At 36.6% G+C, this 27,401-nt stretch overlaps 5 protein-coding genes across 8 annotated transcripts; all 5 read left to right on the top strand.

The window, feature by feature from the left end:
- The first annotated feature begins 1,032 nt into the window (after positions 1-1,032).
- Positions 1,033-6,874, top strand: LOC143446209 (uncharacterized). The gene is made up of 5 exons (XM_076945746.1): positions 1,033-1,544; positions 2,100-2,396; positions 3,241-3,385; positions 3,495-3,604; positions 3,721-6,874. The coding sequence occupies exons 2-5, from the start codon at positions 2,139-2,141 to the stop codon at positions 4,027-4,029; spliced, it is 822 nt and encodes a 273-aa protein (XP_076801861.1). The 5' UTR covers positions 1,033-1,544; positions 2,100-2,138; the 3' UTR covers positions 4,030-6,874.
- A 126-nt stretch (positions 6,875-7,000) lies between these two features.
- On the top strand, positions 7,001-27,388 carry LOC143446208 (uncharacterized). Of its 4 annotated transcripts, none has more exons than XM_076945743.1 (4): positions 7,001-7,455; positions 25,823-25,967; positions 26,129-26,238; positions 26,329-27,072. In XM_076945743.1, exons 1-4 carry the CDS (start codon positions 7,201-7,203, stop codon positions 26,482-26,484), a joined length of 666 nt encoding a protein of 221 aa, XP_076801858.1. In that variant the 5' UTR covers positions 7,001-7,200; the 3' UTR covers positions 26,485-27,072. The 4 variants fall into 4 exon arrangements, with proteins under 4 accessions (XP_076801858.1, XP_076801860.1, XP_076801856.1 ...); XM_076945745.1 differs by lacking the exons at positions 25,823-25,967; positions 26,129-26,238; positions 26,329-27,072 and adding exons at positions 8,235-8,379; positions 8,541-8,650; positions 8,758-8,898 and having other exon boundaries at positions 7,068-7,455; XM_076945741.1 differs by lacking the exons at positions 25,823-25,967; positions 26,129-26,238; positions 26,329-27,072 and adding exons at positions 8,235-8,379; positions 8,541-8,650; positions 8,741-9,149 and having other exon boundaries at positions 7,069-7,455.
- On the top strand, positions 9,512-11,542 carry LOC143446207 (uncharacterized). Its single transcript, XM_076945740.1, has 4 exons — positions 9,512-9,959; positions 10,215-10,359; positions 10,473-10,582; positions 10,660-11,542. The coding sequence occupies exons 1-4, from the start codon at positions 9,705-9,707 to the stop codon at positions 10,987-10,989; spliced, it is 840 nt and encodes a 279-aa protein (XP_076801855.1). The 5' UTR covers positions 9,512-9,704; the 3' UTR covers positions 10,990-11,542.
- Positions 12,266-14,463, top strand: LOC143446322 (uncharacterized). Its single transcript, XM_076945914.1, has 4 exons — positions 12,266-12,605; positions 13,386-13,530; positions 13,692-13,801; positions 13,892-14,463. Exons 1-4 carry the CDS (start codon positions 12,351-12,353, stop codon positions 14,204-14,206), a joined length of 825 nt encoding a protein of 274 aa, XP_076802029.1. The 5' UTR covers positions 12,266-12,350; the 3' UTR covers positions 14,207-14,463.
- LOC143446445 (uncharacterized) lies at positions 15,985-17,436 on the top strand. Its single transcript, XM_076946077.1, has 4 exons — positions 15,985-16,316; positions 16,513-16,657; positions 16,810-16,919; positions 17,015-17,436. The coding sequence occupies exons 1-4, from the start codon at positions 16,062-16,064 to the stop codon at positions 17,345-17,347; spliced, it is 843 nt and encodes a 280-aa protein (XP_076802192.1). The 5' UTR covers positions 15,985-16,061; the 3' UTR covers positions 17,348-17,436.
- Positions 27,389-27,401: the final 13 nt, after the last annotated feature.

Raw genomic sequence — 27,401 nt, 5'->3', positions numbered from 1 at the left:
ACTCACCGGGGACAACTGAACGTGACGTAAATTGACCGCGAACAAACTGACCGTGATGTAAATTGACCGCGAACAAACTAACCGGGAACAGACTTACCGGAATGAAAATTCACCGGGAGGTAAATTGACCGTGCAAGTGCTGAATTATTGTGTTTAAGTTGATCTCCAACTCTTTTTGCAATTTACAATTATTAGTATAACCATAACCAAGACTTAAAACTAGGGGAGTCCTGACGTACAGCTTCAATCTGACAATTTAGCCTACTTAACTAAAGTGTCCATTGTTATTGCAATGAGTCCATTGTTACTACATGAGATAGGCTACAACGCATTGTTTCATAATCTCATCAAACAACTCGTCTAGACCGGGAAAATGCATGTAACAATAGGAAATCTATGAATAAAGGTGAAAAACCCGTAGGGTCACCCTACACCCTACAAGGGGCCAAAACACTCTACGAGTGGCAACCTTGACTGCAATACACATACTAAATTGGATAGTGACTAGATAGCGACTAGATAGTGAATTAGAATTTTGACCTTTTGACGGCCAATTTGTCGCCGGTTAATTTGATCGCCGGCCAATTTATCGACGGTTAATTTCATCGCCGGCCAATTTACGTCACGGTTAATTTGATCGCCGGCCAATTTGTTGCCGGTCAGTTGTCCACTACCAGTTGTCGCCAGTGAATTTGTTCACGGTCACTTCACGTGATCCCTAGACTGTAACGCATTGAACAACTATGAATAACAACACACGCAATGCAGGCATGCACGACATTTTTGTCACGACTTAATACGATAAACAGAGAGTAATTGATTACGTAACGCAATGCTTTGCTTTGCCGATTTCCGTAAACAAGAATTCTATGCGGCATTCGATTTGCAAGCAATCTTACATTATCATCACAAGCTTAAGTGGTAGTGAAGTGGTTTTGCAAAGTACATTTTGCATGTAATTTGTAAAACCCATGTTATGAGTATAGGTACAAAGTGCTGGAATTTACGAATAATACACAGAAGAAACACTAGAACGAAGGCAGCAGAAAACAGATAGGCTATATTCTATATTGAAACTGGTCGTTATTTCGAGTGGAAGGCCTGATTAATGTAATTAGATGAATATTATTTGCAACGATGTTACGAGTTGTTTTGGAGTTGGAAATACTCTTAACAACTATCACCCAAGCAAAGGAAAGAGTGTAAAAAATATCTATTAATTCGTATAAACAGTGCCTACAGAGGCCTATTAAAAATCAAGCAAAGTCAAAGTAACGCATTGAATCTAGGTCTAGTTACTCGATTACTTCATGGAGGTAATCGGCCCAACTTTGCACGGAAAACAAAAACTTACACATCTGAAACTGCTCTAAGCCTATTTGTTCAATGTTTTTCCTAAGCCTTTCGCGGTCGGCTTGGCATCAGTCCGTGGTTTACTAGTTGGACTAGGATACCGTGATCGACTGGGGAAACTAACCGGGGACAACTGACCGTGACGTAAATTGACCTAGAACCAACTGACCGGAATCAAAACTGACCGGGAGGTAAATTGACCGTGCAAGTGCTGAATTATTGTGTTTAAGTTGATGGTAGTATATTATATGAAAAGTAAATATTTGTTTGTAATTATTTCCTTTTTTTAACAAAATTTATTTTTATTTCAATACAAATTGAAACATTTATTTAAATAAACAAAAAGACTTCCGGAAATACGAGTAATACATTAAAACAACTTCGCTGCAAAACGCATAGCCTATGACACTACGTAATAAGGGCACTAAAATTTACACAAACTGTTATTTGACAAATAAGGAAGTTTATTGCACAAAAAGAAACTGGAAGCACATGGTTAGCAAGCAGGTCACGGTTCACAAATGATATAAATCATTATCACTTAAATCATATAATTTGAATAAACAACAATGCTAATTTGGACTGCTTATTTCATACAATTGTACGGTTAAAATGCATAGCGGTTGATTTGTGTCGCCGGCCAATTTGTTGCCGGTCAGTTGATCAAGACCAATTGTCGCCGGTTAATTTGTTCACGGTTAATTGACGTGATCCCACCGGCTACCGGTTAACATTTATGTTCATAGCTCTCAACGAAAACGTTTGGACACCACTGGTATAAAACAATGAAAGTTATTGTGGCTGGATATGCCAAAACTGGGACAAAGTCCATGGCTGTCGCTTTATCTGAGTTGGGTTACAACGTCTATGATTTTCTTGATCACTTCTGGTATCATGGCGATAAGTGGGCCAAGATACTTTCCGCCGGCAATGGTGGAGACATTGAAGATTTCAAAGAGATGTATGAGTCAGTGGATGCAGTTACGGACTCCCCGTGTTATTTGTTTTGGGAAGAGATATTACAAGCATACCCAGACGCTAAGGTAATAGTTAAGTAGAGACTTTGTCATAATGACATGATGATGTGGCGATTTCAATAGTGAATTGTAATAATTTACATAATTGGCGCTTTTACTAAGCGAGTGTGTGTTCTCTGACCAGGGAAAATGTGTTATTTAAAGTATGTTCATGTTGTATTACGTGGCTATACATTAGCTGTCAAGCTTAACTATGACACGGATCCGTTTGGTAGAGTAACCCGCTTTTCAAGTACTTGCAGTACACTTAAAGTGTTACGAAGTTAGACGTGTTCTCATTGACATCGTTCTGTGGCGTAAAAGTGTTGTCAGACTGTTAGTGCTTAAACAAACAATATTTTGTAACACATCGATATGTGATTTTTAACTGGAGGCTAACTCTGATTGGCTATAGCATATATGATAATGGAAAAAAGGAAATAATTTTGGTTTAGTTCTCTTGGTAAAATGTCTTCTGAGAATCTCGGCTTATAAAAGGTCTCTCTGAAAGTGTGTTTTTGGAAATGGTACATAATTATTTCTTTTTATGTAATTAGGCTACAACTACTTTTTGGAATATAAGAATTTGGACTTTATGTTGACTTAAAGAAACAATAAGAGTATAAGCAACGGAGTCAAAAAGTTAAATAGACAACAGTAGCTCAAAGTAACAATTAAACACTCTGGCGTTATGTCATCAAAAAACATTAATACAGCCCGCACCATCGCCACATTTTTCCTAGCCAGAGAACACACAATCACTTACTAAAAACACCAATCATCTAAACTATTAAAATTCACTATTGAAATCGCCATAATAAATTTTTGGTCATTTCGCTATTAAGCTTGATTAAGCTGTGTTTATACGAAGGTCATTTTGACAACAAGGAATGAAGATAGCTGGTACAAGAGCTACTGCGGCCAGTATAAATTCATAAACGAAAGTCTTACTTACAAGCTCATGCAAATACTATCACCAACTGGATGGAAGTTCTTCAAACATGACAACAGCATTCGTAAGCGTTTATTTGTATTCATTGTACTTTCGGTTACCAGGTTCCAGATGTAATTTGCATCTGATTCTAAAACAACACACGCCAGGCAGTATGTGAAAATGTTTTGCAGACACGCATCGCTACGGATTCGGAATGAGACATGCATTCGATTTTTCATTTGTACAAAATGAAATGGTTTTGAAAAAGGCTTTTAAACAGCACATGCAGTATTGCTTACAAGTAGGCTACAATATTGTGTAGCTTTTTTCGGCTGTTCAAGATAAATTATACAAATTTTTGTTTATCTTGTAGTTTTACAAATACAAATTTCAGAATACATGTTATAAAAATTTCAGAACTGCCCTACCGATAAACTGCTGGTCTACAATGTCCGTCAAGGATGGGCGCCTTTGTGTGAGTTCCTTGGAAAGGAAATTCCAGACAAACCCTTCCCTCATGAAAACGTTTCTGGAAACATTATTGATAATTTTTTAGCAAAACATCCTGCTGCGTTGCGCATGCAACGAGAAATGAAAGTTACAATCGCTCTGCTCTTCCTTGCTTTACTTCTTGGCTCCTGCAGAATGCATAAGACCCACCGATGGCCGGTGCTTGATACGTTATGCTCGTTATGGAAATCAGTTGGTGAATATTTTTGCATTTAAGGAGGATTTATGTTTTTCACCGTGGTCCTTTTTCGGATGACATCTGCTGCACCAATTGAAAGAAGAATATAGAAATATTCCAACTGGAAAATGCGCTAAGTGTAACACAGTCATCCGGGATTCAAACAATAACGTTACCGAATTAAAAACACTCTCAAACTAGTAAAATCTAACATCAACTCTTAACCGAGACAGCGATATTCACATAGACATCACATTAAGCGAATGAAATTAAGGTGCATTAGCGTTGTTCTAGAAAGGTTTTTGGACAGTGAATGTGATTCGCTCGAGAAACGTTTCGACATGTAGCGGCGATTTTGTTCATTCAGAGGATGAGGTTGCAGCACCGTACAGTAGCATTAGAGCAAACGCGTATTCGTTTTTACATCGCCACGTCATATCAAATTGCAATGTAAAAACCTTGTGACTGCTGATCAGTTACGGCCCAGGAGCACATACAACCTAACATCACATTAGTAGCCTGCTCTGCGGTGACCGACTGTGTTTGGATTTCAGCTTTGCTTAACCAAGCGTGTAGCAAGTTTGATAGAAAACAAGAAGCAAAAATGCCTGTGGCCATAAACAGCTGGGTTTATGAAGGGGGAAGTGGCCCAATGCCCTCATCCATCACATACAGCCTGCTGATAGGATTAATTAACAATTCACAGTTGAACTCAACTAAACTAGGTGTCTCTTGAGAGAAAGGTATGGTCCTTTTTTAAATAACTCGGAGACAGCGTTATAGCAAAATACTTCTCAAACGGTTTTAAACACAATTTGCCCGAATTTTGTAATTTATAGTTAAGTTAAGTACTAAGATTTATAACCAAATACTGTAATGTACTTGCAGCAATCACTGTCACCATTACGTCACAGATAATGCGTAATCTTGCCGTTGCATTAACCCGTTAAGAACATAAACATCAGATTAATGTAAATGAAAACAATCCACCTCCAAACGAATCTCACAATTGACACATAACATCTTTAGCTTCGCCTTCAGATTAGATTTTTATATTTGGTAGAAGCCAAGAATTACGGCAAGTGAGTGAGAGAAAGAGGATTGTAACTTTCATCTCTCGTTGCATTCGGATTCGGGCAGGATGAGTTGCCATGAGTTTGCCGACAATGTTTCCAGCAACGTTTTCATGAGTGAAGGTCTTGTCTGGGAATTTCCTTTCCAAGGAACTCACACAAAGGTGCCCATCCTTGACGGACATCAAAAACCAAACGTTTATCGGAAAGGCAATTTTAAAATTAGTATAAACACTTTGAAACTGCAAAACGTTTTTTTTACGAAGGTCACAAGATAAAAACAAATGTACTTGTAAGCAATATTGGGTGTGCTGTCTGAATGCTCTTTTTCAAAACTATTCCATTATGCACAAAAGATAAGTCAAATGGATGTTTCATTTCTAGTCCATATCGACTCATAACTGCAAGATAATATTATGTACAGCTTTCAGTCTTGAATCTTACCATATGGGTCCAGGTCAATTCAACTCCCAGACGATTAAACCCAGGATTACCCAACCAGTATCTTTGGTTTGAAATTTCCTTTGTTTTGTAATGAAATGGTTGTTTTTAGTTGTACCTTAACCTGTAAGGTTGACCACTTCACTACAATGTTTGTTAATAGAATTGTTTATTGCGCTCCATGATATATGAGTCTCAAAGGTCGTTGTCTGCTTTTCTTAATCTTGAACTTAATTGTTCACCTTAACGCTAATTGTCTTGAAGATGATGACAAATTTGTCTATCTTGAAACTGAAGTTCTTCAAGTTGTATGCAACAATTGGTTGCACAAGAATGAGAACTGTATATTCTGATTATATTGAAGCTTCTTTGAACGAATACATTTCGATAAAACATTGACACAGCAACAGCATAAAGACATGTTGCGGCGTTGATCGTAAAAGCAAGAAGGAATGAATAACTTATAATGCTCACACAATAAGCAGGAAGCAATCGATTACGTCACGCAGTGTTATGCTTCGCTGATTCGACGCTTATAGACGAGAATTGTAAATCTTACACAATCTGTATATTACTTTTGATTATTATTATAATATTATCACAGTTAATTCATACTTTGGATGAGTTGTCCTTGAATGTTCATTCGTCCGTGTGTTGACTTGACCAGCCACTTCACCATACACATAATTACTTGGGCGTTGCGTAGCAAAAATGACAATAAAACCAAAGTTTAAATAGGCAAATGTTTATCTATTTTCTGTACCAAGATCGTAGTAACAGTGTCTGAAGTATTTCCATCCGGTTGGTGATAATAATTAGCTGTATCAGTTGATAAGTGAAATTTTCGCTCAAGACTTTATACCGGTGGTAGTAGCTCTTGTATCAGTCGTCTTCAATCCTTGTTGATGGTAAAACAACACACGCCAGGCAGTATGTGAAAATGTTTTGCAGACATGCATCGCTACGGATTCGTGATGAGACATGCATTCGATTTTTACAATATTCATTCAATGGTTATGAAAAAGACTTAAACAGCACATGAAGTATTGTTTAAAAGTAGACTACAACATTTTGCAGTTTTCTTCGGCTATTCATGATAAATTTTAATTTAATTTACGTTAAAAAAATTTTGTTTATCTTGTAGTTTCACAAATATTATACAAATTTTACAATTGTTTTCTTGATAAACTGCTGGTCTACGATGTCCGTCCAGGATGGGCGCCCCTGTGTGAATTTCTTGTAATGGAAATTCCCGACAAACCCTTCCCTCATGAAAACGTTTCTGGAAACATTATTATTGATAATTTTTTAGCAAAACACCCTGCTGCGTTGAGCATGCAACGAGAAATAAAAGTTACAATGGCTCTGCTCTCCGATTTTATTCATTCCGTGGATAAGGTTGTAAGCGTACAGTTGCATTACAGTATTCGTTATGTTATGTTATGTTATGTAGAAGAGAGAAGCCATTTCCCTCTTCATGAACTCAGCTTTATATGGCCACAGGCGTTTTGATTCTTGTTTACTTTCAAACTTCCTGCACGCTTGGTTGAGCAAGGCGGAAAAGCAAACAAAGTCGGTCACCGCAGAGCAGACTACTAATGTGGTATTAGGTAAGCTAGTTGTTAGCAACTCATGTCGCAATACTACGAGCGTAGTAACAGTGTGTGCGTCCTAATCCCTTCGTAGCTCACAACAATGAAAGTCATCGTAGCTGGATATGCAAAGACTGGGACTAAATCCATGGTTGTAGCTTTATCTGAGTTGGGTTACAATGTTTATGATTATCTTGATCACTTCTGGTATCATGGCGATAAGTGGGCCAAAATACTTTCATCCAGTGGTGGAAGTATCGAAGATTTTAAAGAGATGTATCAGTCAGTGGATGCTGTAATTGATGGTCCACCATATTTATTTTGGGAAGAGATATTACAAGCTTTCCCGGATGCAAAGGTAAGCTTTGTTTGGTGCAAGTTATAGTGTAGGTAGTCAGCCGGGACACAATAGAATATTTGGTTAAATTCTGATTGACTGGATCTGAGTTTTCGGACATTTAAATAACCTCTTCCGAAATAAAGTAGAAAATAAAATGATCAAGTTTATGATGGAATCATATGAATGGTGCCATATACCCATTAGGGTCGTGCTGACCGATAGACTTGAGTTATATATAATAAGTTGTACCTTATGTTATGCAAGCTTCTATATTTTTTGTATTTAATACGTAGCTTATTTTATCAAGTTATCATTTGCGACCACACAACAACAATATCTGTAGTTTCTGTCAACATGAACTCATGCACGAAAAAGGTGAAAAAGACAAAAAAAGCTTAAAACGTGTGTTAAAATAATACAATTATATTATATAATAACAAAAATAATAATATAATACTAATAATAAATATTATAATAACAATTATACTAACTAACTTATAACATGACCGCTCAAACGATTTACGTGGCTGGTTGCTTAGTTTATTGTTTTAGTAAAACCAATGAGTGAAAACTTCCTTGGAGTAACCTAAATTGCTTTGATTGTGTTAAAAGAAACGTTTTTTGACCATGATGTCAAGCTTTTCATAAGATATGGTGTTTGCGCATGGCATTACGATGGGCCTTAGTTGGCCCACTGCCGTTTATAACCCGTTAAACTGAATTCAAATAGAAATTCTGCTCTCGCTATGCATTGGTTTCATCATTCATTTAAAGGTTGAATTCCTACTTCGTCAAAGGTGATTTTAACGACAAGGAATGAAGACGATTGGCACAAAAGCTATTGTCGCTACTACAAAACCATGAGGGGAAATTTCACTTACACGCTCATGCAAATACTATCTCCAACTGGATGGAAATACTTTAAGCACTACAATAATACTGGTATGGACTAAGGTTTGATTGTCTTTTATAGACGTCCTGTGGTTTATTGTGGACCTAATAGTGCTCTCTATGGTAGAGTAGTCTTAGTATAACCAGGTTATCCGCATATTAAGTCTGATATGTGCTGGTAAGTCTAAGGTGGGTATATAAAAATTTTGTAGTTATTTATCGTTTCGGACTCGGAATGAGGCATCCATTCGACTTTTCGTTTTCAAAGAACGCAATGGTCATGAAAAAAGCTTTCAGACAACACACGCAATATTGCTTACAAGTACATTTGAGTATTACAATGTTGTCCCAAACACGTCGTTAAACTATGTAGGCCTTAGCTTAGTTTCCACAAATGTTGTGCAAATTTCAGAATTGTCCTCCTGACAGACTGCTGGTCTACGATGTCCGTCAAGGATGGGCGCCTCTGTGTGAGTTTCTAGGAAAGGAAATTCCAAACAAGCCTTTCCCTCGTGAAAATGTTGCCGGAAATATTTGGGGCAAATTCATGGAAACTCACCCATCTCTGATCTACATACAACGAGAGATGAAAGTTACAGTTACCCTGCTTTTACTTGGCCTACTTCTTGCTTTCTACCAAATGTATAAAGCTAGTCTTGGGGCAACGGTAAAAAAGTTGTGTTCGCGGTTGTGGGATTCGATTGGACGTGGATTGTTTTCACAATAATATGGTGTTAATTTCACTTTAACAAGTAACTGCAACTGCAAGAATATATAGTGTAACTGACTTTAGAAAAGAATAAAATCTGCAATTGAAAGTGTCACAACCCTCTTACTGGTGTGAAATCTTCAACAATTGCCGACATGCCGTGTATTGGAGTTCATCGTTTGTGCAAAGCATTAATATGCTACTTGGAAAAACGTAACATAACATTTTACGTCAACATTTATACTTTATTTATTGCTGCACCGAAAATTATAAAATAGGCAAGTGCACTACTTCATGCTATGAGTACGACTATCTACAAGTTACGCCATGTTTTAAGCAATGTTGACTTAAACGTCATTTTATTCAGTGTGGTTTTTCTTTTTATTTCCACGAATCTCTGAAGCATTAGCATATTTAGGGGGAGGGGCATGGGTCATGTCCCCCTTCATAAACCCAGATTTTATGGCCACAGACGTTTTTGCTTCTTGTTTGCTATTTCAAACATGCTACACGCTTGGTTGAGCAAGGCTGAAATGCAAACAAAGTCGGTAACCGCAGAGCAGACTACTAGCGTGGTATTAGGTAAGCTGGTTGTTAGAAACTCGTTTCGCAATACTACCAGCGTAGTAACAGTGTATGCGTCCTAATCCCTTCGTAGCTCACAACAATGAAAGTCATCGTAGCTGGATATGCAAAGACTGGGACTAAATCCATGGCCGTAGCTTTATCTGAGTTGGGTTACAATGTTTATGATTATCTTGATCACTTCTGGTATCATGGCGATAAGTGGGCCAAGATACTTTCATCCAGTGGTGGAAGTATTGAAGATTTCAAAGAGATGTATGAGTCAGTGGATGCAGTCATCGACGCCCCACCATGCTTGTTTTGGGAAGAGATATTACAAGCATTTCCGGATGCTAAGGTAGGCTTTGTTCCGTGCAAGTGATACAGAAAAGTACCTGTCACTCAAATGTATCTTTGTTTACGTCATGTTTTACTGAGTTTGCATTCTTTGACGTCATATTTACAAGGGTTGCCTTGAAACAAATTTATGCTTAACTTTGTCATCATATGATTATGTTGCTGTTTATATACTACAATCAGTAAAATTGAACTCAAAATGAAGAGTTTGTTACCGCTAATTACTGATTAAAAAGATGTGCAAACTTGTACAAAGGTCATTTTGACAACAAGGAATGAAGACGACTGGTTAAAGAGTTTCTGCGGCCAGAATAAAGTCCAGAATGGAAATTTCACTTACCAGCTCATGCAGATACTATCACCAACTGGACGGAAATACTTCAAATATGTCAACAGTCTTGGTAGGTTATAGAATTGAGTAGTAACCTAGACTAACGTTTGCCTAATTTATATTAAATGAAAGAGATTTATAATGAGATTCAAGAATGTCGTTGTATGTAAAATTATCTTGCAGCCATGAGTCGCTGCGGACTTGAAATGAAACATTCTTTCGACTTTTCTTTTGTAAATAATGGAATGGTTTTGAAAAAAGCATTCAGACAGCACACCCAATATTGCTTACAAGTACATTAACATTTCTTTGTTGTGACTTTTATCAAAGAAAGTGTCGTGTAGTTTCAAAGTGTTTCTACCGCTTTCAGAATTGTCCCCCTGACAAACTGCTGGACTACGATGTCCGTCAAGGATGGGCGCCTTTGTGTGAGTTTCTAGGAAAGAAAATCCCAGACAAGCCTTTCCCTCGTGAAAATGTTGCTGGAAGTATTGTTGCCAAGGCGATGGCAACGCGTCCGTCTTTGATCCAAATGCAACGAGAGATGAAATTTACCGTTGGTTTTCTCTCACTTGGCCTACTTCTAGCTTTCTACCAAATACAAAAAGCTAGTTTTGGGGGCACGTTTAAGACGATGTGCTCAAAGTTATGGGATTTTACTGGGGTTAAAATGTTTTCACACTTGTGTAAATCTTCTTAATGATAAACTACCAGTCTATGTTTTACAACAACTTTTAAGCAGTCACATGCAACCGAGTACCACAAATTTCAGCTGTAATACGACTAATGAGTTGAAAATGAACGATGTTAGCTTGCCTATGACCATGAAATACTAACAACTATGGTTGTTAGATTTCTATGCTATGACGCGAGGTCTTGGAAAAATCTGTCCGCCAATGAAACTGTTACCATCGTGTCGTAATAACTGTGACGATAATGGCGCAATAATTTGTCAATCTGAGCTGTTTGAGGCTCCTAATTTGAATTTAGATGATTCGAAAATCGACGTAATTGACAATAAAAAACAGGAATTTTTGCCTATTTATAATAATCAGTATTTTTCAAACTCGTAGAGCTGCTAATTCTCTGGCTATTTGCTTGGGCACACGTAATCATTTGTCTGGCAACTAGCCCATATTTTAACATTTTCAATGCTGATTAATTCATCACTGGATACTGAATACATTCTGCTAAGGTCTACCCTATTGTAAATTTAAGCACAATGGGAAGAATAAATTCTTTTGACAACGGCGCCTTTTCTACATTCTATCTTCTCCTACCATTAAAAATAGTAAAAGATTGCAACTTTGACCAAAATAAACTTTATATGTGGTTTTCAAAGCAACGGAGTGACTATTGTATTGACTATTATATATTAAGTGACTATTGGAGACACATTCGGTGAAAACCTGGAAAGTTGAGTCTGAATTGATGCGCTTGCAGACGAGGATAAGCAACAAACTTCATTGCTATACAGCTGGTTCTCAACAAAACGCGTAGGGATATATTACGTAATAAAATGATAAAAAAGTTGCATAAGTGTCCAGTCAATCACTGTAAGGACAAGCAGTATCAAAACCTTCATATTAAACATATCATAGACATTTCAAAAATCGAATGCAAGCTGTCGATAGTTTTTAATCTTGATTTGGATTTTTTGTTTGATTTTAATCATTTTTCGTTTTTTTTTCATTTTGCGCCATTAAGTTTCATTGAATTTCATTTTTTACAAATTTAGAATTTTGCAGCCATGCATCGCCACGAATTCGGAACGAGATATCATTTTCCAATGTACGACAAGGAATATTTTCATGATACATTATGCTCTGCATCAGAACAGTTACTTAAATCTGGTCGGACGTTTTCAAGCAGACACAAAACCGGATAATAAAAACTTGAATTCATCCTGTCTTCGCTTTATTGGGCTAATATACCAACTAACACAACATCCTGTGCATATGCTCGCTATCTTCGAATATTGTGCGGCATTTTATTTCTGCAACGTGTACGCGACTTTTCATAGTGTTATAACTACGTCAATGTCCAACGTGGTATAAAATAATGAAAGTTATCGTAGCTGGATATGGCAAGACCGGAACAAAAACTATGTATGCAGCTCTATCTGAGTTAGATTACAAAGTTTATGACTTTTATGATCACTACTGGTATCATGGCGATAAGTGGGCCAAGATACTTTCATCCAGCAGTGGAAGTATTGAAGATTTCAAAGAGATGTATCAGTCAGTAGATGCAGTTACTGATGGTCCACCATATTTATTTTGGGAAGAGATATTACAAGCATTCCCGGACGCTAAGGTAAGCTTTGTTTGGTCCAAGTTATAGTGTAGATAGTAAGCCGGAACACAATAGAATATTTGGTTAAATTCTGATTGACTGGATCGGAGATTTAGGACATTTAAATAACCTCTTCCGAAATAAGATAGAAATTAAAATGATCAAGTTTAGGATGGAATCATATGAATGGTACCCATTAGGTTAAACCTGACTGATAACCTTGAGAGTTGAGTTGATAATAAGTTGTATGTTATGCAAGCTTCTATATTTTTTGTCTTTATGCTGTATGTAGCCTGTTTTATCAAGTTACCATTTGTGACGACCAAACAAACATACCTGTAGTTTTGTTCAACATGAGCTAATGCACGAGAAAGGTGACAAAGACAAAAAGCTTAAAACGTGTATTAGAATAATATAACTATATTATATAATAACAAGAATAATGATATAATAATAAATATCAATATTAAATAAAATAATAATAAATTATTGATAATAACTTACTTGTAGCAAGACCGCTCAAACGATTGACGTGAACGATTGCTTAAGTTATGGTTTTAGTAAAACCAATGAGTGAAACTTTCCTTGAAGTAACCTAAATTGCTTTGATTGTGTTAAAAGAAACGTTTTTGGACCATGATGTCAAGCTTTTCAAAAGATATGGTGTTTGCGCATGGCATTACGATGGGCCTTAGTTGGCCCACTGCCGTTTATAACCTGTTAAACTGAATTCAAAAGTCTGCTCTCACTATGCATTGGTTTTATCATTAATTTAACATTTGAATTCCTACTTCTTCAAAGGTGATTTTAACGACAAGAAATGAAGACGATTGGCACAAAAGTTACTGTCGCCACTACGAAACAATGAGGGGAAATTTCACTTACACACTCATGCAAATACTATCTCCAACTGGATGGAAATACTTTAAGCACTACAATAATATTGGTATGGACTAAGGTTTGATTGTCTTTTAGAGACGTCCTTTGGTTTATAGTGGACCTAATAGTGCTCTCTGTGGTAGACTAGCCTTAGTATACCCAAATTAACCAAATATTAAGTCTGATATGTGCTGGTAAGTCTAAGGTGGGTATATAAAAATTTCGTAGTTATTTGTCGTTTCGGATTCGGAATGAGGCATCCATTCGACTTTTCGTTTTCAAACAACGCAATGGTCATGAAAAAAGCTTTCAGACAACACACGCAATATTGCTTACAAGTACATTTGAGTATTACAATGTTGTCCCAAACACTTCGTTAAAATACGTATGCCTTGGCTTAGTTTCCCCAAATGTTGTGCAAATTTCAGAATTGTCCTGCTGATAAACTTCTGGTCTACGATGTCCGTCAAGGATGGGCACCATTGTGTGAGTTTCTTGGAAAAGAAATTCCCGACAAGCCCTTCCCTCGTGAAAATGTCCGTGGAAGTGTTTTGGGCAAATTCATGGAAACTCACCCATCTCTGATCTACATACAACGAGAGATGAAAGTTACAGTTACCCTCCTCTCACTTGGCCTACTTCTTGCTTGCTACCAAATGTATAAAGCTAATCTTGGGGGAACGGTAAAAAAGTTGTGTTCGCGGTTGTGGGATTCGATTGGACGTGGATTGTTTTCACAATAATTTGTTGTAATTTCACTTTAACAAGTAACTGCAACTGCAACTGCAACTGCAACTGCAAGAATATATAGTGTAACTGACTTTAGAAAAGAATAAAATTTGCAATTGAAAGTGTCACAACCCTCTTACTGGTGTAAAATCTTCAACAATTGCCGACATGCCGTGTATTGGAGTTCATCGTTTGTGCAAAGCATGAACATGCTACTTGGAAAAACGTAACATAACATTTTACGTCAACATTTATACTTTATTTATTGCTGCACCGAAAATTATAAAATACGCAAGTGCACTACTTCATGCTATGAGTACGACTATCTACAAGTTACGCCATGTTTTAAGCAATGTTGACTTAAACGTCATTTTTAAATAGTATAGCAATTCGCTACTGAGAGTTTGTCAAATATTGTTCTATGGAACTATGCAATTTGGCTTGCCGCTCAGCACAAACTGTGGACTAAATACTTTAAGAAACTTGAACGCCAAGTGTCGATCGTTGTATAAGTCAAGGTATCCAAGTGGTGCAGTGTCCATAAACTATTTGAAACGATAGATGGACAGGTACTCGTTATACAAAACATTAAGCAACAAATTGCTATGCAGAAGAACATTTCTTGAACATGAAGATCCGTAACAGTTAGGAGGCAGAGGCTCCAAGCGTAAGAAAGTGATACCAACCAAACTAAGTCTGCAAAGAAAAAAAAGTTAAAAATTTGAAGGTTTTAAAAGCGATCAAATTCCCTACAAAAAATTGTGCAGATCACCTTAACGGTTAAGCCTTAACCGTTTGTGCAATAAACGTAAATTTAGCTCCGTTTATTTCATCATCAAGTTACTTTACTTAACTTGTTCAACTGTAATAATTATCAACTAAGAAAATGTGCTTTCTTTGCTCATGCATGCAATTCAGCTCTCAGGCCAGTGTCCATTCTACATCAGCGAGAATGAGAATATTAAATGAGTTAATAATAATCGATTTTAATGAATTTATTCAGTGTGGTTTTTCTTTTTATTTCCACGAATCTCTGAAGCATTGGCATATTTAGGGGGAGGGGCAAGAGTCATGTCCTTCTTCATAAACTCAGAATTTATGGCCACAGTTGTTTTTGCTTCTTGTTTGCTATCAAATTTGCTCCACGCTTGTTTAAGTAAAGCTGAAATGCAAACAAAGTCGGTCACCGCAGAGCATGCTACTAATGTGGTACTACAGAGCATGCTACTTTTAATCAAAATCGAATCCAAGCTGTTGATTGGAGTTTTTGTTTGATTTTAATCACTTGTCGTTTTTTTTTCATTTAGCGCCATTAAGTTTCATTGAATTACATTTTTAACAAATTTAAAATTTTGCAGCCATGCATCGTCACGAAATCTGAACGAGATATCATTTTCCGATGTACGACAAGGAATATTTTCATTATACGTTATGCCCTGCATCAGAACAAGGCACAGAGTTGATATCTTAGCCCAATAAAGCGTTCACAGGATAGATGCGAGTATTTTAGTATCCGGTTTTGTGTCTGCTTGAAAACGTCCGACAAGATTTAAGTTAATGTCCAACGTAATATAAAATAATGAAAGTTATCGTGAGTAAGATTTTGTGAGTATAGAGTGAGTAAGATGAGTAAGGAAGACGTGAGATAGATGTGATAGATGGATGTGAGTAAGGTATTGTTTAAATAAAGGGTATATTTGTACTTTGGACCGTTGGTCAAGTCGTACCAGCCGAGTAAGCCATTTATCAATAAATAATTAATCGAACCGTCTCATACAGCAGTAGTTTGCAAGAAATATGTTTTGTTATGAGCAGGGTTTTATCTTACTCTTCTTGCTGGAAGAAGGCTTCCCTGAATGATTCGACAAAATGAAAGTTATTATAGCTGGATATGGCAAGACCGGAACCAAAACCATGGTTGTAGCTCTATCTGAGTTGGGTTACAATGTTTATGATTTTCTTGATCACTTCTGGTATCATGGCGATAAGTGGGCCAAGATACTTTCATCCAGTGGTGGAAGTATTGAAGATTTCAAAGAGATGTATCAGTCAGTGGATGCTGTAACTGATGCTCCAACATTTTTATTTTGGGAAGAGATATTACAAGCATTCCCGGATGCTAAGGTAAGCTTTGTTCGGTACCGGAACAGGTTATAGGTAAGCAAGCGGCTGAAACATAAACGATGTTTCAGTTAGGTTATGTTTGACGTTTTTGATTTCTGGACGATAAATTGATCAGGTTAGTGTATGACCAATTTATTTATTTAAGTTATTGTTTGTTATGATTTGCTGATTAAAAAACGTACAAACTTGTACAAAGGTCATTTTGACAACGAGGAATGAAGACGATTGGTACAAGAGCTACTGCGGCCAATACAAAGCCATGAATGGAAATTTCACTTACAAGCTCGTACAACTACTATCACCAACTGGATGGAAATACTTCAAATATTTCAACAGTCTTGGTAGGCTATAGAGTTGAGTAGTAACCTAGGCTAACGATTGCCTAATTATACTTCGTCCTTTAAATAACCTCTAGCGCCTTATTAATTAGCATATAAAATAAAATTTTTGATGAGATTAAAAGCTGAATGTTGAACAAAATATTATCTTGCAGCCATGAATCGCTGCGGACTTGAAATGAAACATCCATTTGACTTTTCTTTTGTAAATAATGGAATGGTTTTGAAAAAAGCATTCAGACAGCACACCCAATATTGCTTACAAGTACATTAACATTTGTACTTTTCTTTTTATCTTTTGTCTTTTAAAAGCGTAAGCACCTTACAGTTCCATAATGTATCTTTTCATTTAACTTTTAGAATTGTCCTCCTGATAAACTTCTGGTGTACGATGTCCGTCAAGGATGGGAACCTTTGTGTGAGTTTCTAGGAAAGGAAATTCCAGACGAGTCCTTCCCTCATGAAAACGTTGCTGGAAGTATTGTTGACAAACTCATGGCAACTCATCCTGCCGCAATCCGAGTACAACGAGAGATGAAATTTACAATAACCTTGTTCTCACTTGGCCTACTTTTTGGTGTCTGCAAACTGTACAAGGCCAACCAAGGGGCGACGCTTAGGAAGATGTGCTCGCAGCTGTGGGATTTCATTGGCGTTAAATTATTTTCACGCTTTTCTCAATCTTCTCCATAATAAAGAACTGGTTTATGTTTTATAATAACTTTCGATGATCAATGAGTTGAAAAATAAAAGTATTACTGTCCGCCAATAAAACTATCATCATTGTGGCGTAGTAACTGTAACGATAATGAACTCAGGAACTAGACAAACTTAGCAGTTTCAAGATTTTTATTTTGAATCTAAATGAATTCAAAGTAGACGTAATTTAGAAACAAGTAATTTTTTTCTATTTAAAGCTAATCAACAATAATTGTCAAACTGAGAGTGGTGTTAACTGTCTCTCCTATCAGGACCGATGCCAACGATTGCGGAAACCCATTGCAGACCGTGCAACACCTACTGGAGTTCCCACGCTTATAGAGAAAGACACTGCACTAGATCTTGCAAGTTTCAACACTATACAACTCGGTTATGTGTAGAACAACGGTTTTCAATTTTCATCTCTGTAAAGAAGAATCGAGAATAAACATGAAAACAGAAGAAGTTAATTTTCAGACAACCATAATCGAAAGAAAAGTACAACAATAAAACAGCGAGTGGAGTTTCCCAGTTCCTTTGTATTCTTACAGTTAAACTCAGCTTATTTAGTTATAAGCCCAACCCTATTACTATTCAAAGAGAATCTACATGACGTAGCATATCGAAAGCGTAGTACATCCTGTAAACTGTAAAGGCTTTATTGGGATCAGATGACAAATTACTACCGGTTGGTCATGGACGGTTACTCTCTGCTGACTTTGTTTCTGTATAGGGACCAATGTGAGACCAGTGTTCTTTCATAGTGTTCAAACTATAAGCCAACTTACCCAGCGTAGCATAACGTATTATAATGAAACTTATTCTTGCTGTATATGCGAAAATTGGGTCTAAGTCAACGGTTGCAGCTTTATCTGAGTAGTGTTATAATGTTTGTGATATTCTCGATCACTTCTGGGATCATGGCGATAAATGGGCTAAGAGTCTTACATCCAGTGGTGGAAGTTTTGAAGATTTCAAAGAGATGTATGAGTCAGTGGATGCATTGACTGATGCCCCACCGCACTTGTTTTGGGAAAAACGATTACAAGCTTTCCCTAAAGCTAAGGTATTTTTAAGGTAGACTCGCCCTGAATAAAAATAGTGAAATCGGTTAAAATTTAATAAAAGTATCGGTGTTCACCCCAAACAACGCTTTGGTACAACTTGTGCTGGCAGAGTGTGTGTGTGTGATAACTTATGAGTACAAAAGAATTCTTTGCAAACTGTTTGTTATGATCGTTTCGGCATTAACCCTAGAATGGCCATTCGGGTCCATTGGAGCCGATCAGTAACTTTGAATTGTTGTTACGTTTTGCTTGTTCCAGCCATTGTGTTTGTAAGCGTCTATTACATCTTGATTTCTAGCTTGGTCTTTGCGTAAGCCCATAATAGTTTGACATTCTTATACTATTCGTAAACCTGAGAGACCAGTTTAGCCTATGTAGTTTGTTTTATGCGGAATCTATCCCTAGTTTTTTCATCTTAAAACCCTAGTCTTCAGTCATGGGCTTACCTTCATTGTTTTGCAGCTCAGTTCTGTGTAGTAATTTTGCTCTACCACCAGTATCCCAGCCTGTATCCTCAAAATTTCAACTTTGTAAACTAAGAAATTGCGTGTTTAGCAAGTATTGTCACACTACGGGTCCATTGGACCCGTATGGTAAGTGACGCTATAACATTTTTACGGCCATTCTAAGGTTAAGCTTTATTGATCTGTGCTTATACCAAATTCAGGTTATTTTGACAACAAAGCAAGGAATGTAGAAGAATGGTACAAGAGATACTGCGGCCAATGCAAAGGCATGAATGAACGTTTCACTTACAAACTCATGCAACTACTGCCTCCAATTGGATGGAAGTTCTTCAAATTTGACAACAACAATGATAAGTATACGTTTGTATTGATTGTACTTTCAATACCGAGCTACACTGTACACAATATAATTTGCATCAAAACAACGCATGCGAAACAGCATACGAAAACATTTTGCAGATACGCATCGTAGGAATGAGTTATGCTTCGATTTTTCTTTTGTACAAAATGAAAATGTTTTGAAAAAAGCTTTGAAACAGCACTTATATTATTGCTGACAAGTACGTTTTTTTGGAGTTTTTTTCAGCTAGTCAGAATAAATTTTACAAAACTGTTTGTCTTGTAATTTCACAAATATTATACAAATTTCAGAATTGTCTTTCTCATAAACTGCTGGTCTACCATGTCCGTCAAGGTTGGGCGCCTTTGTGTGAGTTTCTTGGAATGGAAATTCCAGACAAGCTCTTCCCTCGTGAAATGAAATTTACCATTGGTTTGCTCTCACTTGGCCTAATTCTTGCTTTCTACCAAATACAAAAAACTAACTTTGGGGTCACGTTTAAGACGATGTGCTCAAAGTTGTGGGATTTTACTGGGGTTAAAATGTTTTCACACTTGTGTAAATCTTCTTAATGATAAACTACGAGTCTATGTTTTACAATACCTTTTAAGCAGTCACATGCAACCGAGTACCACAAATTTCAGCTGTAATACGACTATTGAGTTGAAAATGAAGGAGCTTTCAAATACCAAAAATGCCATAGAATCTTTGTTTGTTTTATTATACAGTAAAGTTACTAAGAGACTGATTACTGGAAAAATCCTCCATGGACCTCTCTGAAATTTTGCATGTCCATCTAGTATACTTTGAGCTACCATGCTATAAAATGCTATTAAAAAAAACAAGATTCAAACTTTTTTTACAGAGGTGCAAAAAAACTAGAATTTTTCGTCTAAAATATTTTTTTTAGCTACTTTCATGCTAATTTTTAGCCTAATTCTGCACGCGGCCTGGGACATTGAAGCGCGCCAACTGTTTGGGTAATTCCCAGGCTTGAAAACAACTCCAACCTTGCTGTATTCTGATTGGTCTAAATAGGTTTTTTAACCCTACGTAGGACGTCCAACAAATTCATAAAGATCTTAGTTTTAGCTGTTTGACGCCACCTGAAAAGTGTTAGCCCACCTATGACCATCAAATACTAACAACTATTGTTGTTAGATTTCCATGCTATGACACGAGGTCTTGGAAAAATCTGTCCGCCAATAAAACTGGAAAACGACACATTGTGTCGTAATAACTGTGACGATAATTCACTACTTAACACAATTTTTGTTTGGCTCCTTTTTTAATGCCCCTTTATGTATTTTTGGGTGCTGAGTTCAAAAATCCATTTAGTTTTTTCGTACCATCGTTACTTTTTGAGATATTCAAACTTTGATATAGCTGTAAGTATAGCAAATTGTGTTCTACTCTTGCAGTAGATTTTAACTCCACATCAAGGTTCCGTATGGTTTATTAAACGCAAAAACCAGTTTAAAAATGTTAATAAGGAAGGCTTGAAGATAAATGTAACATAGTTTTGTCAAACAGTAAGAGTCGTTCAAAAATGTACTTTTGAGCGAGCTTTTCTTTTATGACCACTCCTGTCTTGCCTTATTAAAGACCAAATGTAGTCTCCCATCATTGCACTATCCCAGCGGCCTTTATATCGTTTTTTCCATTGGCTCAATATCCTGATGAAATCTCTCACCATGCTCCTCACTGAAGTCACCTAGATTTTCTTGAAACAAATCCAGATGGGAACATAAAAAATGAAGTTTGACAGACATGCGACAACCCATGTTTTGGTAACTTTTGATAAGTTTCTCCACCAACTCTTTGAAATTTCTGTCCCTTTTATTTCCCAAAAATCCATCAACCACACCTCGAAATGCTTGCCACGCTTCTTTTTCTGTTTCATTAATTTTTTCTTCGAAGCTTTTACACTTTAACATTGTGTTTATCTGGGGACCAACAAATATTCCTCCTTTTATTTTGGCAAGTGATAGTCTGGGAAACATTGAACGGATTTCTTGAAAAACTTGTCCTTGAAAATCAAAGCTTTGAAAAACTGTTTTACAAGACCTAATTTGATATGAAGTGGAGGCAGTAAAACTATTTCTCTATTACATTGATATGTTTATTATGCCAAAATAGCAATCATCATGATGATTTTGCGGCTCTCTCCAAACTCTGGGAACTGCAAATGACAAAACTTTTCCAGAACCACTCAACCATCCTTCTAGATTAGATCGACAGCTACCACAGATTACATGTGGTGCCCATGACTTATCCTGATCACCAATGTCCATCCCAAAATATAGTCTATATGCTGTCCAATACTTTGTTCTTTTCACAATTTTGTATGCGGTGTTTTTACTGCTGATGTAGAATCCACATACATAACAAAAGCAATCCGGTAAATTTTTGCACTGTCTACTAGACATTTTGATTTCTACTATTTAAAAGATGAACTGAATCTAAGATTTACACAAGACTTAACTCTACAAAATGTAATCATATAGCATACTTAATTCTCTTTGTAAACAGTAAACACGACTTTCTAATGAGACTATATTGAATTTAACAGGCTGAGATAAAATGAAAACTGAAATAAGAAATAAAAGCACATTCGTCTGCATTTCACACTCCCACTCCCATTCACATCCTCAAGTAAATAGGACGCCGATTTACAACATAATAATGCTGACAGACACAGATCATAACTGCATAAAAAACCTACAGTTAACGGAAAATCACAAAAAAACGGAAATCATTGTATCTTGAAAACGATCGATGATAGAAAAAAACTGATAGCATTTTTGGAATCAGCGCTTTAAAATCATACAGACACACTTAATAAATGTAGCCAAAGAAAAATTTTTTTAAATTTTGTTGCGTAGTGATAAATTATAGCGCATAAATTATAATTTGTCAATCTGAGCTGTTTGAGGCTCCTAATTTGAATTTAAATGTGCAAAATGCATATTTCATATTTTAACATTTTCAATGCTGATTAATTCATCACTGGATACTGAATACATTCTGCTAAGATCTACTTTATTGTAAATTTACTCACAATGTGAAGAATAACTTCTTTTGACAACGGCGCCTTTTCTACATATCAATTTCCCCCTACCATTAAAACGGGATCACGACATATGGCCGTGAACAAACTCGCCGGCGACAACTGGTTGTGGACAACTGACCGGCAACAAATTGGCCGGCGATCAAATTAACCGTGACGTAAACTGGCCGGCGATAAAATTAACCGTCGATAAATTGGCCGGCGATCAAATTAACCGGCGACAAATTGGCCGTCAAAAGGTCAAAATTCTAATTCACTATCTAGTCGCTATCTAGTCACTATCCAATTTAGTATGTGTATTGCAGTCAAGGTTGCCACTCGTAGAGTTTTTTGGCCCCTTGTAGGGTGTAGGGTGACCCTACGGGTTTTTCACCTTTATTCATAGATTTCCTATTGTTACATGCATTTTCCCGGTCTAGACGAGTTGTTTGATGAGATTATGAAACAATGTGTTGTAGCCTATCTCATGTAGTAACAATGGACTCATTGCAATAACAATGGACACTTTAGTTAAGTAAATTGTCAGATTGAAGCTGTACGTCAGGACTCCCACGGTCAATTTACCTCCCGGTCAATTTTCATTCCGGTAAGTCTGTTCCCGGTTAGTTTGTTCGCGGTCAATTTACATCACAGTCAGTTTGTTCGCGGTCAATTTACGTCACGTTCAGTTGACCCCGGTGAGTTTGTTCGCGGTCATTTTCCCGCGGCCATATGTCGTGGAACCCATTAAAACTAGTAAAAGACTGCAACTTTGACCAAAATAAACTTTAAATGTGGTTTGAAAAGCAACGGAAGTGACTATTGGAGACACGTTCGGTGAAAACCTGGAAAGTTGAGTGTGACTTGCTGGGCTAGTAGAGAAGGATAAGCAACAAACTTCACTGCTACACAGCTGGTTGTGGTCAAAACGCGTAGGGATATATTACGTAATAAAATGATAATAAAGTTGCATAATTGTCCAGTCAATCACTGTAAGGACAAGCAGTACCAAAACCGTCATATTATATAATCAAAATCGAATCCAAGCTGTTGATTGGAGTTTTTGTTTGATTTTAATCGTTTTTCGTTATGTTTTTAATTTTCCGCCATTAAGTTTCATTGAATTACATTTTTAACAAATTTATAATTTTGCAGCCATGCATCGCCACGAATTCGGAACGAGATATCATTTTCCAATGTACGACAAGAAATAATTTCATGATACGTTATGCTCTGCATCAGAACAGCTACTTAAATCTGGTCGGACGTTTTCAAGCAGACACAAAACCGGATATTAAAAAACTTGCATTCATCCTGCCTTCGCTTTATTGGGCTAAGATATCAACTAAACCAACATCCTGTGCATATGCTCGCTATCTTTGAATATAGTGCGGCATTTTGTTTCTGCAACGTGTACCCGACTTTTCATACTGTTATAACTACGTCAATGTCCAACGCAGCAAAAAATAATGAAAGTTATCGTAGCTGGATATGCCAAGACCGGAACAAAAACTATGTATGCAGCTCTATCTGAGTTAGATTACAAAGTTTATGACTTTTATGATCACTACTGGTATCATGGCGATAAGTGGGCCAAGATACTTTCATCCAGCAGTGGAAGTATTGAAGATTTCAAAGAGATGTATGAGTCAGTAGATGCAGTTACTGATGGTCCACCATATTTATTTTGGGAAGAGATATTACAAGCTTTCCCGGATGCTAAGGTAAGCTTTGTTTAGTCCAAGTTATACTGTAGGTAGTAAGCTGGAACACAATATAATATTTGGTTAAATTCTGATTGACTGGATCTGAGTTTTCGGACATTTAAATAACATCTTTCGAAATAAAATAGAGAATAAAATGATCAAGTTTAGGATGGAATCATATGAATGGTGCTTACTGATAAACTTGAGTTATATTTGTATGTTATGCAAGCCTCTATATTTTTTGTCTTTATATGTAGCTTGTTTTATCAATTTATCATTTGTGATGGCCAAACAAAAATACCTGTAGTTTTGTTCAACATGAGCTAATGGTGATAAAGACAAAAAAAGCTTAAAACGTGGTTTAAAATAATATAATTATATTATATAATAATAATAATAATAATAATGATATAATAATAAAAATCAATAATAAAAAAATAATTTAATGATAATAACTTACTTATAGCACAGTGGTTCTTAAACTGGGGGGCGCGCCCCCCTTGGGGGGCGTGTAACATTCATAAGGGGGGCGCGAGAGATGACAAACTGTCTATTATTATATGAGCTATGTCTAAACATGCTTTCTTGACTTTCGCTATAGGTTCATTTTTACTAAAATTTTAAAGTGTGTCACGATGGCAATTGTATTTTTGAAATTTGATTCTGAAATACGTCAATTGTTACGTCATAATATTTGGTGTCTCTCCGCGTTGAAGCGTATTGTTTTCCTTTACTCATTCATGCAATCCTAGCTCGACTAACTGTTCTCTTTTAGCGCGACCTGTTTTTCTCACAACGGGGGGCGGTGTAACAAGAAAAACTTTTACAAATGTATCACTTGTAGAAATACTTAATTTACACTAAATGCATTTTCTTTAGTTTTACAATAATGATGTATACAGGAAACCAGATGTTTTTGCTACTAACCTGTAAATATCCGATCAGCTTACGACGTATAATTTTCGAGTCATTAACGATTGAAAATTTGTGTGCAGTGTCGGCCACACATAATAAAAATAGTAATGTCGCGCACCCGGTTTAAATAGGGTAAAACCAACGTCAGCCAATATTAAAACCGTAAAATGAAGTAAAACTTAAATTTAGTATTGATTTAATAACCAGATATTTTAGTAATTAAACTAATTGTATTGAGTGGAAAAAAGAGAAAGTATGACCAAAATTATGTGACGTATGGCTGTATAGATACCACAGTGAACGAAAAAGTCGTACCGCAATGCGTGATATGCTTAGAAAAGCTAAGCAACGACGTTTTGAGACCAAGTCGTTTGCAGCGTCATCTTCATGAATATAAAGACAAAACCTAGGAACAAACTTGACTGTGCAGCCGACCTAAGATGTGCATTATCTTCCACAAAGCCTCGAATTAAACGTTTGGTATCCCAAAAACAACTACATCCTTCTCATTAATGAAAGTTAATTGAAAATAAATTGCTGTTTTGTTTAATGCTTTTTTATTTTGCAATGAGGGGGGGCGCGAAATTTTTAGGTACCGTCAAGGGGGGCGTGTGCCAAAAAGTTTAAGAACCCCTGTTATAGCACGACCGCTCAAACGTGACTGATTGCTTAAGTTATTTTTTTAGCAAAACCAATGAGTGAAACCTTCCTTGGAGTAACCTAAATAGCTTTGATTGTGTTAAAAGAAACGTTTTTGACGATGATGTCAAGCTTTTCATAAGATATGGGGTTTGCGCATGGCATTACGATGGGCCTTAGTTGGCCCACTGCCGTTTATAACCTGTTAAACTGAATTCAAAAGTCTGCTCTCACTATGCATTGGTTTTATCATTAATTTAAAATTTGAATTCCTACTTCGTCAAAGGTGATTTTAACAACAAGGAATGAAGACGATTGGCACAAAAGCTACTGTCGCCACTACAAAACTATGAGGGGAAATTTCACTTACACGCTCATGCAAATACTATCACCAACTGGATGGAAATACTTTAAGCACTACAATAATACTGGTATGGACTAAGGTTTGATTGTCTTTTATAGACGTCATGTGGTTTATTGTGGACCTAATAGTGCTCTCTGTGGTAGAGTAGCCTTAGTATACCCAAGTTATCCACATCTTAAGTCTGATATGTGCTGATAAGTCTAAGGTGGGTATATAAAAATTTTGTAGTTATTTATCGTTTCGGATTCGGAATGAGGCATCCATTCGACTTTTCGTTTTCAAAGAACGCGATGGTCATGAAAAAAGCTTTTAGACAACACACGCAATATTGCTTACAAGTACATTTGAGTATTACAATGTTGTCCCAAACACTTCGTTAAAATTCGTAGGCCTTAGCTTGGTTTCCACAAATGTTGTGCAAATTTCAGAATTGTCCTCCTGAAAAACTGCTGGTCTACGATGTCGTCAAAGATGGGCGCCATTGTGTGAGTTTCTTGGAAAGGAAATTCCCGACAAGCCTTTCCCTCGTGAAAATGTCCGTGGAAATATTTATGGCAAATTCATGGAAACTCACCCATCTCTGATCTACATACAACGAGAGATGAAAGTTACAGTTACCCTCCTCTCACTTGGCCTACTTCTTGCTTCCTACCAAATGTATAAAACTAATCTTGGGGGAACGGTAAAAAAGTTGTGTTTGCGGTTGTGGGATTCGATAGGAGGTGGATTGTTTTCACAATAATTTGATGTTAATTTCCCTTTAACAAGTAACCGCAACTGCAAGAATATATAGTGCAACTAACTGTAAAAAAGAATAAAATTTGAAATTGAAAGTGTCACAACCCTCTTACTGGTGTAAAATCTTCAACAATTGCAGACATGCCGTGTATTGGAGTTCATCGTTTGTGCAAAGCATGAACATGCTACTTGGAAAAACGTAACATAACATTTTACGTCAACATTTATACTTTAATTATTACTGCACCGAAATTTGTAACATACGCAAGTGCACTACTTCATGTTGTGAGTACGACTATCTACAAGTTACGCCATGTTTTAAGCAATGTTGATTTAAACGTCATTTTTTGGATTGTATTGCAATTCGCTACCGAGAGTTACTTCAAATATTGTTCTATGGAACTATGCAATTTGGCTTGCGGCTCAGCAAAATCTTTGAACTAAGTACTTTACGAGACTTGAACGCCAAGTGTCGATCGTTGTTCAAGTCAAGGTATCCAAGTGGTACTGTGTCCATAAACTACTTGAAACCATAGATAGACTTGTGCTCGTTATACAAAACATTAAGCAACAAATCGCAATGCAGAAGAACATTTCTAGAACATGAAGATCCGTAACAGTTTGGAGACAGAGGCTCCAAGCGTAAAAAAGTGATACCAACCACATTAAGTGTGTAAATGAACAGAAAGTTAAAAATTTGAAGGTTTTAAAAGCGATCAAATTCCCTACAAAAATTGTGCAGATCAGCTTAACGGTTCGCGCA

This window comes from Clavelina lepadiformis, chromosome 2 (genome assembly GCF_947623445.1).
Source record: "Clavelina lepadiformis chromosome 2, kaClaLepa1.1, whole genome shotgun sequence".
NCBI lineage: Eukaryota > Metazoa > Chordata > Ascidiacea > Aplousobranchia > Clavelinidae > Clavelina > Clavelina lepadiformis.
Note: the sequence above shows the minus strand (reverse complement) of the source record. Positions and strands in the feature narration are given on the sequence as shown.

What these genes read in the sequence shown, in the direction of transcription:
- LOC143446207 (XM_076945740.1), top strand. Translation starts at nt 9,705, where the DNA reads ATGAAAGTCATCGTAGCTGGATATGCAAAGACTGGGACTAAATCCATG. An exon ending in AAGCATTTCCGGATGCTAAG is followed by an intron (nt 9,960 to 10,214) that starts GTAGGCTTTGTT and finishes ACTTGTACAAAG; the next exon opens with GTCATTTTGACAACAAGGAA. An exon ending in ACACCCAATATTGCTTACAA is followed by an intron (nt 10,583 to 10,659) that starts GTACATTAACAT and finishes TACCGCTTTCAG; the next exon opens with AATTGTCCCCCTGACAAACT.
- LOC143446445 (XM_076946077.1), top strand. Translation starts at nt 16,062, where the DNA reads ATGAAAGTTATTATAGCTGGATATGGCAAGACCGGAACCAAAACCATG. An exon ending in AAGCATTCCCGGATGCTAAG is followed by an intron (nt 16,317 to 16,512) that starts GTAAGCTTTGTT and finishes ACTTGTACAAAG; the next exon opens with GTCATTTTGACAACGAGGAA. An exon ending in CAAATATTTCAACAGTCTTG is followed by an intron (nt 16,658 to 16,809) that starts GTAGGCTATAGA and finishes ATTATCTTGCAG; the next exon opens with CCATGAATCGCTGCGGACTT.
- LOC143446208 (XM_076945741.1), top strand. Translation starts at nt 7,201, where the DNA reads ATGAAAGTCATCGTAGCTGGATATGCAAAGACTGGGACTAAATCCATG. An exon ending in AAGCTTTCCCGGATGCAAAG is followed by an intron (nt 7,456 to 8,234) that starts GTAAGCTTTGTT and finishes ACTTCGTCAAAG; the next exon opens with GTGATTTTAACGACAAGGAA. An exon ending in TAAGCACTACAATAATACTG is followed by an intron (nt 8,380 to 8,540) that starts GTATGGACTAAG and finishes AAAATTTTGTAG; the next exon opens with TTATTTATCGTTTCGGACTC.
- LOC143446209 (XM_076945746.1), top strand. Translation starts at nt 2,139, where the DNA reads ATGAAAGTTATTGTGGCTGGATATGCCAAAACTGGGACAAAGTCCATG. An exon ending in CAAACATGACAACAGCATTC is followed by an intron (nt 3,386 to 3,494) that starts GTAAGCGTTTAT and finishes AATGTTTTGCAG; the next exon opens with ACACGCATCGCTACGGATTC. An exon ending in ACATGCAGTATTGCTTACAA is followed by an intron (nt 3,605 to 3,720) that starts GTAGGCTACAAT and finishes TAAAAATTTCAG; the next exon opens with AACTGCCCTACCGATAAACT.
- LOC143446322 (XM_076945914.1), top strand. Translation starts at nt 12,351, where the DNA reads ATGAAAGTTATCGTAGCTGGATATGGCAAGACCGGAACAAAAACTATG. An exon ending in AAGCATTCCCGGACGCTAAG is followed by an intron (nt 12,606 to 13,385) that starts GTAAGCTTTGTT and finishes ACTTCTTCAAAG; the next exon opens with GTGATTTTAACGACAAGAAA. An exon ending in TAAGCACTACAATAATATTG is followed by an intron (nt 13,531 to 13,691) that starts GTATGGACTAAG and finishes AAAATTTCGTAG; the next exon opens with TTATTTGTCGTTTCGGATTC.